The sequence below is a fragment of the Juglans microcarpa x Juglans regia genome, chromosome 3D (genome assembly GCF_004785595.1).
Source record: "Juglans microcarpa x Juglans regia isolate MS1-56 chromosome 3D, Jm3101_v1.0, whole genome shotgun sequence".
Taxonomy (NCBI): Eukaryota; Viridiplantae; Streptophyta; class Magnoliopsida; order Fagales; family Juglandaceae; genus Juglans; species Juglans microcarpa x Juglans regia.
The window spans coordinates 14,104,710-14,120,131 of record NC_054598.1 but is presented as its reverse complement, the minus strand read 5'-3'; the positions used below and the strand labels follow the sequence as shown (position 1 = coordinate 14,120,131).

At 35.3% G+C, this 15,422-nt stretch overlaps 1 protein-coding gene across 1 annotated transcript; it reads right to left on the bottom strand.

The window, feature by feature from the left end:
* Positions 1-5,936: 5,936 nt before the first annotated feature.
* On the bottom strand, positions 5,937-15,182 carry LOC121255873 (protein NLRC3). The gene is made up of 18 exons (XM_041156415.1): positions 14,909-15,182; positions 14,524-14,830; positions 13,045-13,266; positions 12,695-12,753; positions 12,429-12,566; positions 11,300-11,374; positions 11,092-11,175; positions 10,930-10,991; positions 10,664-10,733; positions 8,395-8,470; positions 8,072-8,202; positions 7,457-7,516; positions 7,245-7,319; positions 6,961-7,065; positions 6,790-6,885; positions 6,617-6,697; positions 6,441-6,542; positions 5,937-6,318 (listed from the first exon to the last, which is right to left on the bottom strand). Exons 1-18 carry the CDS (start codon positions 14,948-14,950, stop codon positions 6,250-6,252), a joined length of 1,854 nt encoding a protein of 617 aa, XP_041012349.1. The 5' UTR covers positions 14,951-15,182; the 3' UTR covers positions 5,937-6,249.
* Between the last annotated feature and the right edge of the window lie 240 nt (positions 15,183-15,422).

Below are 15,422 nucleotides of genomic sequence, written 5' to 3'. Positions count from 1 at the left end.
AATTACCTTTATTTTGGACAACTAATGTATTTTATGCGAGCCATGAATTTAAATATGTTACGATTGTCGATGTGGATTGCTCAAATTTTTATCATGCTGGACAGATGATTTATTTAATGAGAAATTGTAGATGAATTACGTTGTTAGATTTGGTTATTTATTTATTTTTACTTGTTGGGTTTTAGGAATGTATTTCTTAAATCAGGTTGTGTTTAATATTTTTGACAAGAATTTCTAATAGGTTGCAAGTTTTTTGATAAAAGGTAGGATATAATAACTTGTCTTTTATAAATAAAGGGAGTAGAGAGAGAGAAAAAATCCCACTTCAACCTAATGATTGGTATTTTTATTTTTTTAAAATTAAAATAGGTTTGACAATAATGGGTATATTAACACATTAATTTATGTATAGCAAATCTCACAAGAACAATTTTAAATATTAAAAAAAATTATTCATCATCCCTATATTACACATTTATTTTAATTTATTTTCTTAACGAGTGTATGGTGTAGTAATAATGAGTAGCAAAAATCATTACAAAATATTAGGAATGACTGTAAAATATTTGATAAAAGGATTATTGATAGAAAATATTTTAGCATAATATTTTTTAAATAAGGTTGTGTTTTTTTTCTTACAAATATTTTTAATGACTCAACAAAATATTTGATGAAAAGAAAAAATAGTTACACATAATTTTTTAATAAAGGAAGCATGAAACAAAAAAAGGAAAAAAAAAAATTAGACCAAAACTTTGCATAACTGCCCAGGAAAATGCCGAAAAGCAATCTCAAACCACAAATCACTATTCATGCACGGGCTTCACGTCGTTTCAGCAAGCAGGTTATATAATAAAATAATATTGTTAGTTGTGGGTCCCACCACTATAAATACTTAAAAAAAAAGTCAAACTAATCTCATCTCATCTCATCTCTATAAACAAACACAATTTTATCTTATCTTATCTATACTCAACATATCTCAATACTATTCACACATATCTCAAAAAAGCTTATCTCATCTCACTTTTGAAAACAAACGAGTCTTAAAGAGTAAGAAGGTTTGGGGGATTGAAAGAGGATTATCTGATGCCTAAGTTAGTAATGATACGTATATCTGAGAACCAAAATATTCCAGGCTTTTATTAACGTACCTAAACCCTTTAAGTAGAGGATCTATCGTCTTGGGGTCATCCCAATTAACAACCTCATCCAATATTTGAAATTCGAATCTCGGTTCCTTTAAGCTATCCGTATGTTTTAAATGACTAAATATCTTAACGAATTCGGGATAAACGGGCAGATATTCTCTTTGATGACTCAACCTGAACCTTGTTGGGCTCGGAGGCATTTAGGCCTTAAGGGTCTTACTTGGGCCGCAAGGGCCCAGACCTAGGTGACACCCGATGAGTCTTTATGGTGGTATTAAAGGCTTACAAGGGCCTTACAACCCAAATTATCTTATGTTTTGAAACTATATTACTTTAAAGAAATTATTTGTCAATAATAATTACTAACCCAGCATCTATTTGCAAAGGAACTCGAAAGGAATCGTAAGTCATCATGCAGGAGACGGTGCCATAGGCACAAAGCCTATGCATGATTCATTTCGTCACAACATGAATGATGTTCCCAAGGACCAACCTCGACTCCTCTTCCCGATACAACTTGGCGTCATTAAAAGTAGGGCTGAGCTTCGACTCTAACGGAGTTGGAATTGTCGTTTCCGACCTCAGACTCCGACAGGAGTTGGAGCCATATTGTTCCTCCGACTCCGACTCCGACTCCACTAGAGTCAGACCGTTTGTTTCTCTACATTTCTTACAGATTGAGTTGTACGTCGGCTTAGGGCGTTTGTTTTGTGTATACAGGACGTTGTGGAGACAAATTAAAATGCCTTTGGGGCGCCAGTACTAACATATATATCAAAAGTTGTAATGATTAGTTTGAAAATTTTGTATTTGAATTATGTTTGGGAATAAGATGGGATGAGATCAAATAATAATTTTGTGTCTCAGAGACCCCAAACAATTCAAGAAGCTTCCTCTTTGGGTTTGGTTTGAAAGAAAAAAGCCATCTCCACGATGCATGATTAATCAGCCAATGCTTGATTAATTAGCAACAATATATTACTAATATGTTTTTATAAATTAATAACAGCACCTCAATTAAATGAATCTATGTTTTTAACATAAAAAGGCCTATAAATTAAACAAGTGTTAAGGAGAAACTGTCTACTTTCATAGAAACATCTCTTACACATTTTATCAAACACATTTCTTTACTACAAATTTACAAAACAAATTCATTTCAATCACAACAAAATACCCAAAATTGGAATCGAGTTCGGAATCGGATTAAGCAATTTATGTGTAACAAAATACATAAAATTAAATCAAGCAATTTAATTTTAGGGCTTGGAATCGGGTTCTCACCGTAGATTGAAGCTCGGATTGAAGGCACGCACTACGGAGGAGCAAAGACTCACGGCGCCAACAAAAAGGGAACGAGGCGGCGAGGTGGAGGTTCACTGGTTCAGCTGTTTAAACTTCAGATGTGAGACTTGAGAGAGGAGGAAGAAGGAAGAAGGAAGAAGGAAGAAGGGAGAAGGGAAGGGGGTCCTGCATTTTGGAACAACGTCGTTTGATTTTTTTTTTTTTTTTTAAATCGGAGTCGGAGTCGGATCGGATTCCGACGGAATCGGAATCAGATCGGACGTTAGGCAAAGTCAAAAATCTCAAAATTTTGCACAGCCCTAATTAAAAGCAGTGCCCCACCCCCAAAACCCAAGAGTTGCATGGAGCCCCACTTGTAAATTTTGATGCCAATTACAACTATAGAAATTATACATTCAGTCCCCTGGGATAAACGCCGTGTGAGCAGCTGTTGATGTGGATTCATTTAATTCGAAATGCACCGTTTTGATTCCAGAAATTTCCCTCAAAATTTTTTTCCTCATCGTAACGCATCGTTTCGTTTCGATTCCACAGCCTTCTCTAAAAAAATTTTCCTTCCTCATTCCCTCCCTCTATGTTTCCTCTCCTCAGTTTAGAACTCCCTCTCTCAATCCTTCCACGATTACCCTTCTGTTGAAGACGACGATTCCATCCCCTCGAAACATCTCTGTTGAGGACGGCACGTCCCTCCCCTCGAAGCTGCCCTCCCTCCCTCAGTGTCGTGATAGTTCTCTGTGTGGGTACTGTGGGTGTTTATATTTTTCCCTTCGTTGGGTCTGAAGTGCTTTGTGTTCTCTCTAATTTCACTCATTTTCAAGATCAAGCCAATCAAATCTATGGATGTGGGAGTTTATTGTTGTTGTTGTTGTTGTTGTTGTTGGGTTTGGGAATTAATTGTTGGTGGAAAAGAAAGGAGTTGAAGTAGTTCAAGAGATCTAGCCCACCGGATCGTGAAGGATTTGGGTGCTAGTGTTTGCTTCTTGATCTATAAATACAAGTACGGGGAAATAGCTAGAGCAAAAGTCTGCAACTTACTTGAAAAAGTAGAACATTTTGCTCTCCTATGATCAGAACCGATGTTTTAGCTCTAAATATGACTTCTAAGAGCATAGAAGCAAACATTGCCGCAAGAACCCTTTCTAGTGACATCCATCCTCAGTCTGGTTTCAAGCATCCAAGAATGAACCAAAAGAAATTCCTTAGCCAAACTGATGAAGAGAAAAGAAAACAGGAAAAAAAGGAGTAAAGCTTTTCTAGATTATTCTCGGATGCTTGAAAGCAGACTATATTTTCTTTTTAACGACAAAGGGAGTGAGTCTCTTCCACTAGTTATGTTGCAGTCGCCGAACAGACATGGAACTAAAGACCAAAGAGAAAGAGAGAGAAATGAGCAGGCAGTAGTGGTGTTCTACTGTTGACGAAGACAAAACCCACGAAGATCACCAAAATGCTCTCTTGAAGTTCATCTACCCACTTGTCGAAGAGCAACCCCTCCCTTTGAAGTCGAAGAGTTCGTGCACTTGTCGTCTGTAACTTTTTTTTCTTTCAAATGCTTAGCTTTTTTCTTCTATTTTCATTTGTTTTCCATTTTCTTTCTTCTTTTTTTTAAGTGGCAGGCTGATGTGGCAAGCGACTCCCCCGTCATTGCAACTCTCGACTGTACGTAGAAGAACTGTTACGACTATACATGTTACCCTCGACACAACACAAAAATATTACATGTACGGATCTAGTTATATATATTATTTTTTAAATTAAAATTTTCAAAACATGTCTGATTTTTTTTTTTTTTTTTTACATTATGTAAAGTGATCATATTCTAAAATTTTAAATCTAAATAGGAAAAGAAAAAAAAAACTGAATAGTAAAACATTGATAAAAAAATATGTAAGCATTACCTTTGACCTTCCATTTCTAAAATACTTATCCAATATATTTACAAACATGACAGATTTTCACGTGAGTGGAATCTCTGGTCTTTCTACTTTCATCTAATTTCGAAATCGCCTTCATATCACACAAGAGAACCCCCACGCACTTGTATCAAAATCAAAGCCGTACACGGATGAAGTAAATGAAAAACAGCACAAACTTTGGACCACAAAAGCATGTAAAAATTTTAATCATGGTGTGGCCTCTCAACTCTGAACCACCTGCCCGCCCGGATGACGCTTGAAGAGCGGGTTAGGGTGACAAATTAACAGCTGTTATTAACGAGAAAGAAAACATTATTATCATGATTATTGTCACTACGATACTAATGGCATACCCTAACTCGCCTCCACCGCCGGACCGCCCCGCCATTACTTCCCTCAGTTAAATATTGCATCTAATCAACATCCAACACAGTTTCCAATTTAAATATTTCTTCATTGACTAAGAGCATTAGTATTGGACTAGTCAAATGCCAGTAAAATTCAAAATATAGATTTTGTATAAATAACCTGTATTGGACTAGCTAAAATCTTTTAACTTAGACTTTGAGCTACAATAACTCTAAAGGAATTTTCAAAGTTGAAGAGTCACTATTCACCTATAAAACCTATATTTTATTCACAAATAATCAACAAGACTTTATTAAATTCTTTTTAAAACTTTTATTAGTAAACAAGATTATACTATATCCAGATTTTCTAGAAAATATTTTTTTATAAACAAAACTGTATTATGTTGGATAATTAGGTTGATATAAAAAATAGTTAAAAAATAATAATTTTAAGTAGAAATTAAATTATTAATTAATATATGAAATGTATTTGCAAAATAAATGAAAAATATTATTAAAAAATTATTATTAAAAATACTTAATATTATATTATTATTTTAACTTTGAGATGGATAGTCCATTTTGTATTAATATCTTCAATAACTTTGATTTTAACCAAAATCTTAACTTTTAGCCAAATTTTAGACTAATCATTGTCAATGTTCTAAGCATTTCCATTTCCATTGAAAAAATAGTACTTCGATCACGTTTTAACATGAGCATAAAATCTGGAAATCACCACAAAAATAGATGTGATAATAATAATAATAATAATAATAATAATGATAATAATATATACTGACCTAAAGTGTGCAACCCCTTGCTAACTCTTGAAAAAATAGAATCCACTATTAAAACTAGGGCCTCATTTAGTTACATAAATCATCTCATCTCATCTAATTTAATGACTACTAATATTCTCAAACTCTCATACAAAAAATACAATAAACAATTCACCTTTTTTAAATTCTAAAATAAAAATAATATTCTCATAATATTTTATTCAACTTTTAAATTTTATCTCATCTCATTTGTTTAACCAAATGAGGCCTAATTTTTATTATTATTATTTTTTTTTTGTATGTCTCAAATATGTCTACTTTTTTCCTAAGAAATACACGGACCTTCACACTCTTAAGACAATACACAATCATAATATAATAACACGGAAACTCCCACACGCGAAAACAAAACAACACAAAACCATAGCAGCATTTTCTGAACAAATTATATATCAGCAGCAAATTGACATAGACGTTTAAACTTGTAAACTGTAGTAGAATTTCCTCTAACAAAACTGAGAACCTGAATAACAATTATATAAACTATAAAGCAATATCGCTGATGAGACCTGCAACTCAATCACCGTCAAAATTTTCAAATTTTTCTCACTGAATGCCATTTTAATCAGACCTCGAGAATTTTGAACTAAAAGCTTGGAGTCCGAACCAGTACCCGCCAGGAAAGAAAAAACACAAAATTGTCTTGTTCCGACAAAATATTATTCGCATAGTATTGCCCTTCTATCTAGAAAAAAATGTCGACTTCCTTCTCACTCATCTCGTATACATGATCTCTAGCATCCGTCAGAGCACTCTGCATGATTAAATACTTCACTAAGTATTAAGCAGAAGTAATAAAACATCAACATACAAGGTGGAAAAACAATTGAAAGAAACAAAACAAAAAAAAAAAAAAAGGAAAAGGAAAAGATATACCTGCCCAAACTTTGTCAGGAAGTTATTGGCAAGGTTCAAAGATGTGACTGTCACATCTTCATTAGTCTTCAGTGCTTGAGCAATGGCAAATGCACCATCATCCTGTATTCAAAATCAATCTCAGAGGGGTGCTACATACTTGACACGAATACTCAATAAAACATAACAGTCTTTACCCTTATTTCATTGAATCCTAAATCTAGGGAAGTTAAAGCTTCATTAACCACTTTCAAGCTGCGAGCTAGGCAAACTGCACCCTGCACAGAGTGAAAAGACGAAGTAACAAAAGATTTAACTTGCCAAAATGGTTCAAGTTGCAATAGGTGAATACTATCTACAAAAAAGGAACCTCATCTTTAAGCCCATTTGCCCGCAAGTCAAGAACGGATATGGTAGTATTATATTTCAAAGTATCTGCAACAAATTCAACACCCTTTGCTCCTATCTGCAAGACATTTTTCATGTAAATACATTATTTAATTAAAGGTTCTTTAAAACATAAGTCCAGCTCTATGATTACCTGGCACCAACCAAGCTTGAGAGTCTTTACATTTCCATGAAACTTGAGAACTTCAGATAAAGCCTTTGCTCCATCTGGTCCAATAGGATTATAACTAAGTTCCAACTGTAACGAGAGAGAGAGAGAGAGAGAGAGATGAAGAAGAATATTTCCAAAATTACTGATCTAGCAGAATTTAAACCAACATTACTTAAATTTTTCTTTTATCGGTGTAAACCAACATTACTTAATTGACAATCGACAAGGAAAAAAAAAATGAAAAGTGAGCAAAAAGGTCCGCTTACAGTTGTAATAACAGAATTATCTTTCAACACTTGAGCTATCTCACTGACGCCCTTGGCATGGATGTTATTCCCCCCCTGTAGGATTAAAACTCAGAAAAGATTTGCTCAAGATCTCTATTTAAAAAAAAAAAAAAAAAAATTGAAACAACTGCATGAAAGTTTTTGATAAGTAACTGCATGAAAGATAGTAAGAAGGTGTACTCCCAGCTTACCAGGTCTACGGTTGTTATCGTTCGGTTCTGCTTCAAAGCATCTGCAATTCTTTCCGCTCCCTGATAAATATTCAAAGTTCAAATTAAAAAAAAAAAAAGTATCTGGGCCACCTTATCATATATAATTAAATTTGGCTTTTTTAAACTTCGAATTGAATTCTAAGCAAGAAACTCAGATAAGAGTTTTCTTCCATTTTCCAGTATGAAAATCCATCATGATTGCTGCTCTGTTCGTCATATTTGAAGAGAGATAATCATTCAAAAGTAAACATAATTTATATCCAGCTATTTCCTTTTCTTGGAACCAAAACAACACAAAGAATTCCACATAATACCACTTTGTGCTATGCTTGATACTGAGTCCATGAATAGTTTCTACATTCTAATAATTTCATGGTTCCTTTCCGTGATCTCTTCCCTTTAGATTTGAGAAAGATATGCAAAATGGAAACTAACAATGATAGCTAGAGAATAATAAAAGGTACAGTTTAATGGTGGAACCAATATGTTGCTTTAGCTTAGAAAAAGTCTACAAAGGTGACCTTACCAAATTGTAGTGTAAAATTTCATCACACTTTATAATAGAAATTGTTAACTACTGAGAAGTATCAGTACCTCATCCCCTATGTCGTTCATGTAAAGGTTCAACCATAACAGGCTCTTGCTCTTCTTTATATATTCGGCAACATAAAAGGCACCTCTCTCACTAATTGAGTTGTTACCAATGTCTAGAAGTGTAAGCTTCCCTAAAGAGCAAATATGAATGTCATGATTAAATGCATTACAATAGAACTGCAGAAAAAGAAGCATAAACATATGATGATGAAATTTCCATGCAAACCTTTATGCAAAGATAAACCTTGACATGATTAAATGCATTACAATAGAACTGCAGAAAAAGAAGCATAAACATATGATGATAAAATTTCCATGCAAACCTTTATGCAAAGATAAACCTGACGTCAAAGCAAGTACTCCTTCATCTCCAATAAAATTTCCATGTAAGTGAAGTTCCTAAAGACATTTTTTTTTATCAGTAAATAAGAATTTTATTAAAATAAGCAAAGCCAAGTACATGGGACATATACAAGAGCAACACCTATGCATGAGTGTCTAAAGATAAAAGGAAATCATGTACGCTCATGTCATTAAAGTCTATTACACTCAACCAATTGAATAAGGTATTAAGCAAAATAGTTCTAATCATGTCCATTGTCCATTCACGATCCTCAAAACTCCGACCATTCCTCTCCAACCATATGCATGACCATAAACAGATCAGTAACATCTTCCACATAGCTGCAATTTGAGAGTTACCTCGGATGCCTTGCCAAATGGCCAATAAGTCAACGACCCTTCGTGGCATCACCCAATGGAACCCCACTCTAGCAAAGATATCATTCTAAAAGCTCATGGCTACATCACAATGCAATAATAGATGATCCGCATACTCCCTACTTTTCTTACACATATAACACCAATCCAACACAATGATTAGGCGTTTCCTTAGATTATCTAAGATGAGAATCTTCCCTAATAAAGTTGTCCATACAAAAAAAAATTAGGGGGGCATTAGTCTTCTATATGTTCCATCGGAATGTACTTGTAGAGTGCATCATAAGGGACTTATAGTACAACTGTACAGTAAATCTCCCCTTCTTAGTAGCTCCTCCATTCACTCTACAATTATATACAAGATTGAAGAAATCTGTAAATGTGTCAATTTCCTGGTCTTGGTAGCTCTTAGGAAAATGATACTCCATTCAGGAGAGCCACTAGATAGATCCATGAGCTCTGCTACTGAAGCCTCTTGTCTTCATGCAATGTCGTATATTGTTGGATAGTCTTCCTTAAGGATTCAATCTCCACACCATAGGTCATTCCAGAATTTAATTATGGAACCATCCCCGACTGCATAGCATTTGTATCGATGGAAGTTTGTCCAGCCTCTTCTTATGTGTATCCAAAGCCCCACCCCATGTGATCCGCTCACCCCATTCGAACACCATCCCCCTCACAATCCATCATATTTTAGATCAATGATAATCCTAAACACATAATAAGCTATGAAATTGCGAGCCATCTATGCTAATCTCATTTTTAAATAAAGAAAATGTATTGTCTCACTTTTAAAATTGCCAAGTGCCAAGTGAGTAGAATATGTTGTTAAAGTGTGCAACATCCACTGTTTCCAAGAAAGAACTTGGCTACTTGGGAGGCAAATGAAAAAACATAAGGCCTAAGGTATGTTCTCAGCTTGAGCAGCAAGGCAGTCTATGAAACCCACACAAATAGACACATGCAACGTATTAAACAAGAAGGATCACACCAATTGAGACGAGCATCCAAGAGGAATGAACCACTCTACCCCCTTGACCTCCGTCAGGAAGACCTATTGTTAAGTAATTCGAGCCAACCAGGGATCTTAACGGCATCGAGAATACGGATATCTGTCAGGTGCCCTTTCCAAACCCACCAATCAAATTTTGAGGTTGGTCACAGAAAACAAAATGAAATAACAGGAAGCAAGAACATCTAGTTGCTCTTCCTTTGATCAGGATAATAATTTATATAATGTTGGATTATTTGAATATTGGTTCCCATCTTTTGTGGTTTATCTAAAGACTGAAACCAGGCATATGTGATACCACTGAAATTAAAAGTAGTCGAAGATTCCTTTCTTTTCTCTCTCTTTTTTTTTTTTTTTTTTTTTTTTGGGGGGGTGGGGGGGGAGGGGGTTGGGGTTAGGGTTAGGGTGAGCGGGTTGGAAGAGAAAATACAGGAGAGCAAGGCTTATTTTTTCCACTTTAAGAACAAAAAAGATTAGAAGCCTCTCAGTAACAAGTACCAATAGATAAGTTTCATTTCAATTATCATATCTTTTTTGTTATTATTATTGTAATTGAGAGAATTTTCAACATTTTTTTATTCCTAAGCTGTTAAATGAGTTTGTTACAAATTTAACAAAGAATTCATGCAGAACCCAGTCCTCTAACACACTGGATAGGACAGGTGCATATCTGAAAATTTTTAATCGGTCAACTTGGCACGTCAGTTTGCCGGTTTAATTTTGCATAGATAACTTACTTATCCCACGTATTGTATTCTCCAGGTCAACTAAGACAAAAACCTTTGGAGGTCAAAAACAATCTTAACAATGTGTAACAGAGTAACAGAGATAATAAGTGGGAGTAAATGAAGTGGTACCCTTAGAGACTTGTTCCCCTCCAATCCCTTTGCAAAAGCATTAGCCCCTAGAGCACCACCATAATTGCCGCTAAAGAATAAGAAAGTGTCAACAATTTCCAAAGAAGAAAAAGGTAAGTGCGGTACTTGAAAAATTACTTCTAAAACCATAAAAGAAAGAAAGGTATAACCTGTCACTTCAGGTAAAGCATGTATGGCATGTAGAAACAAGAATTGAATTTCACTAAGGAGGGGGTAAAAAGGCAAAAAATGCAAGTTTGTCTCACTTGAGATGTAGATTTCGTATCGTGTTGTTCTCAAGAAGTGCTCCGGCAAGACTAGTGAATCCCTACCTCCAGTTTCAAAAACAAATCACAAACAGAATCACTTTTTGACTTTTGTTATTTCTTTAAAACACAATCATAGAATATGCAGGGGTAATTGCATACAGAATAGTCGATAATATTGTTGTTAAGTTCAAGAACACGTAAGCTCGAGTTTTTCTTCAATAACTCTGCAATAGCCTTTGCACCCTACACCCAAAAAAAGTAACTCTTAGTATAGGATTGCAGAAGAGGCTTAGTTCATATGAACTACTAAGGCATATGCATGTACTTATTGTCAGGGTACAGTTCTTAATGCTGGTGAGAAGCAAACCTCATCACCCAAGTCAGTACTGTTCAGCAGAAGTTTTTGAATGCTAGCATTGTCCACCAGCATTTCACAGAGGGACTGTGAACACAGATACATGACACAAAATCTGAACTTCAGAGTATAAACATGATTACTTCCAAAAAAAAAAAAAAAAAAAAAAAAAAAAAAAAAAAAAAAAAAAGATCACGAGCAAATCACAAATAGGTCTGAAAAAAATGAATACTTAAGAAACATCAGCATGAGCATCGAAATAAACATTTGTAAGTGGATATGACATGAAAGATGCTTGCAAAAAGAAAAAATCATGAGAAAAACAACAAAGAGAAGAGGTGGACCAAATTGTTCAATATGGTAGGGGAATCTTTTTTCTTGAGGTCACAATTTTAGAATCCAATTGCTTACATAGGCAGTAGCATTGTCGTCACATGTGTTATCTCAAATTGAATCTTTGAGAGACTACGATCAAAATTTAAAAAGGAAGGACAATGCTGCATTGCTTTATCCAATAAGGTTAAAATGCTCAAAGCTTCCTTCAATTCTTACAAAGTTAAGCAATTGCACCCTCATTATCAACACGAACTCTGAATTTGTTACTTAGGAAGTAGGACATGAGACATTCATTTTGCCTTTTTGTGCAGACCACGTCATACACAGGCACTGTTTAAAGTTATTGATAAACAGAGGACTTCCTCCTACATGCTTCTCAATATATGTGCCATATGGTTTTGAACTGATTAAGAAAATACTTGACAGATGATAAAAGAAAAGAATGCTGATCTTCTGAAGGATGTTCTATGTTTTTTTTTTTTTTACCTATCAAAACAAAAAAAGGATGTTCTATGTTTAAAAGAAACTCCAACCAAAATAAGGACAACAAATAAAAGACACAAAAAGGAATCGTGATGTAGCTTCCAAAATATGTGAGAGGAAGTTAATAGGCTAAATGAAGGTGAAGTATCACTAAACATTATGCTATGCAACTCAATATACTGTTTGTAAAAGAACATACACATTACTAGGGACTTCTTTTATCACATGCTATTATACGATGTTTGTTTCCAGCACTCAATCTAGCAAGAGGATTAATATTAGATTATCCAAGGATATAACAGTATAGATAGATTGGGCTGACCTTAATTCCTTCATCTCCAATAGGGTTCCCAGAAAGATCGAGAGTCTTTAATACAATGTTTGATTGAAGAACACCATCAAAAGCTTTGATTCCAGCTGCAGTTATTCCATTTGAAGCAAAACTTACTTCCTCAACAGTCTGAAACACAACTAATATATATTTGTAAGTTAAAAAGAACCACAATTGCATCCATATTTCTCCTTGTAGCATAAAAGAACAGTGAAAGTAATAACATTACAACAAAAATATATGAATAAGGCTTGAACCTGATTGTATCCTAAACTCTCGGAAAGAAAAAATAGCCCTTCATCTCCGAAGTTGCGGCCTGCCAAAATTGTGAAAAGTTAATTGTAACTGCCACAATGTAAAAAATAAAAACAAGTATGGTCCGATTTGTTAACAGCATTTCAAATATCAAGGTTTCCAGAATCAAGATTACTGCAATATTTCTAAAAGATGGCATTGCAAGTAAATGCATCTTAGGCAGTCAATTCGAGAATTGTAGAATACTTATTTCAGCTCATAATCAATGACCATACATGGGAGAGGTGTATACGTAGTAAAGCATCACAAATAATGATTACTCTACATAATCTTATTTATTTAGCCGGCATACCTGACATGTCAACACTTCTGAACGTCCTGAGTTCTTTAGCAAACTCATCGAGCTTCTGCTTGGACTCTCTATCAATCTTAGCCTTAAGACCTGGTAAAAGATTTGTACCGGCTGCAAATGACCAATTCAATCCTTGTGGGGGAGATTTTTCTTCTACAGATGAAGCCTTTGCTGGCTTCGCTGGGTTTGGAATCAGTAGTTTCTCCACCAATTTCCATAAAACTGTCAGCTGAAGAAATAAATTAGTGCAACCAAAGAGAGGAAATAACTACTAGTACAATTTGGCTAAAATCTAATTCTGACATAGGAAGGCCCTGAATATGCGGTGAGCCACAAAGCATGGACCTAGGCGAGATGCTGAAATTCGGTACAAGTACTTCATGAAAGAAAAAATTAATGGAATGCAATTTTTACAGAGTTTCCTATTACATACATAATTAAATCTTGCAAAAACCCACCCATGGGTAGCCCAAGTGGTAAGGGCGAACTTGTGTGCATGAGCCCCATGCCACAGGTTCGATTCTCCCTCGGATCAAACTGCGATTTAAGTGGGAGGCCATGGCGGTAGGTTGTTGTGCTAGTCTCTCTAAGGGTTAGACTGTGTTTGATTGCAAGACTCAGCTGAGCTCAGTCTAATTTTAAATTGAGTTTAATATCCAAACATCCAACTCTCAAATTACTAAACTCATCTCAACTCAAAACCTCCTTACACGTAGAACCCACAACATTTTTCAACTTAACGCATCTTTATACGTAGGACCCACAATCTTTTTTAACTTCCAAAAAAAATACTAAACTCATCTTAACATCCAAACACACTTTAAACTCAGTTTAGATGGGCCCCACATAACTCCATCAACTACTCAATTCATTACCATTCATAAAGAACTGAGTTTAGCTCAACATCCAAATGCAGCCTTAATATTCCATGGGTGAGTCCTAAGGGCTCTACCATGGGATGGTTCCCCGTCATCAAAAAAAAAAAATCTTGCAAAATCGTGTTGGGTTTGCACCCTCTCCAAAGTTCCTCATCATTTAAAAAAAAAAAAAAAATCTTGTGAAGGCACATCAATTTATAAAACACTAACAGAGCGAGTGTTTCCCAACCACAGTCTAGTATGTATCAACCGAAACATTTCCTTCAACTTTATGCCTAAATTTATAAGTACTTCCAAAACCTTATCTGAATTCGGGTATGCTATTTTTCACATTTCAGTAATTCCCCTACTTCCCTTTTCACCAATAGCTTTTCATAATCCTAGCAAATAGAAACTTACCAACTATTCTTTCGAAAGAAAACAAACTAAATGAAGCTGATGATACAAAGTATCCAAATTCAATTCCATTTCACGTTACAATCAACTTACACATCACACTGAACCATAACTATAAAATTCATTACATTTTCCCTAAACCGAACCACAGTGAGACAGAGTTATTGAACGCAAATTCAATAAGCAGTTAAATCCCAATCCATACCGAAAGTAACCGCAAAAAACAGACCGACCGGCGCAACAAACGACGCAACCTGCTTCAACGGAGCAGGTATTAACTCGCCCTGAGCTTCACTGTAAACTCTCCGACCAGTCGTCTTGCGCCGCGAAGCTCCATCAGACCTAGAAGCGGCCCTGACAACCAAGCGTCTGAACCTAAAGTATTTTCTTCTGCTTGCAGGCGAAATAGAAACAGTTGCATCCGGAAACAGCAGTTCGTGATAGCCAGAGGCGAAACCGGTCACAAAACGGGGTTGAAGCCGCTGCCTGAACGGCTGTGCCAGGAATGAAACCTGAGAACCAAATAAAAAAAAGTACAGTTAGGGATTTGAGCGGAAAAGGAGCGGGAGAGAGCGAGCTTGGAGAAGAACCTGTGGGCGAGAGTAGAGAGAGAGGGTGGAAGTGGAGCCCATTGGTGATGGAAAAGGGTGAGGGATTAGATGCGCATATGGGGTGAAAGGTTCCTTATCCTGCGCCTACTGAACGTTGAGAACTTGAGAGAGGAATTTGCACTTTGCAGGCATACACACAGAAGGGTTAGGAGAGAGAGCGGCGCGTCTTCTAATAGTCCTGAGCTGTAATCAAGGTTGGACTACCAAACTGGGATCAACAGCAACTCGCTTTCCTCTGGCGTTTTCTCTCCATTTATATCCAAATCCCATGTTAACGTTATATCATATAATACAAGTTGATCTTAATTAAATATGGGTCAATCTAACAAAAACAAATTTTTATAGGTATCGATCTTGTTAGATTTTATTACTTAAATAAAATATATTTTGGATATTCTAAATAAATATACTTATTTCTTTATATATATATATAGTCTCTTGTGTATTGAAGGAGAATATCAACTCTTTTTGTATATGAAGAAGGAAATGCAAG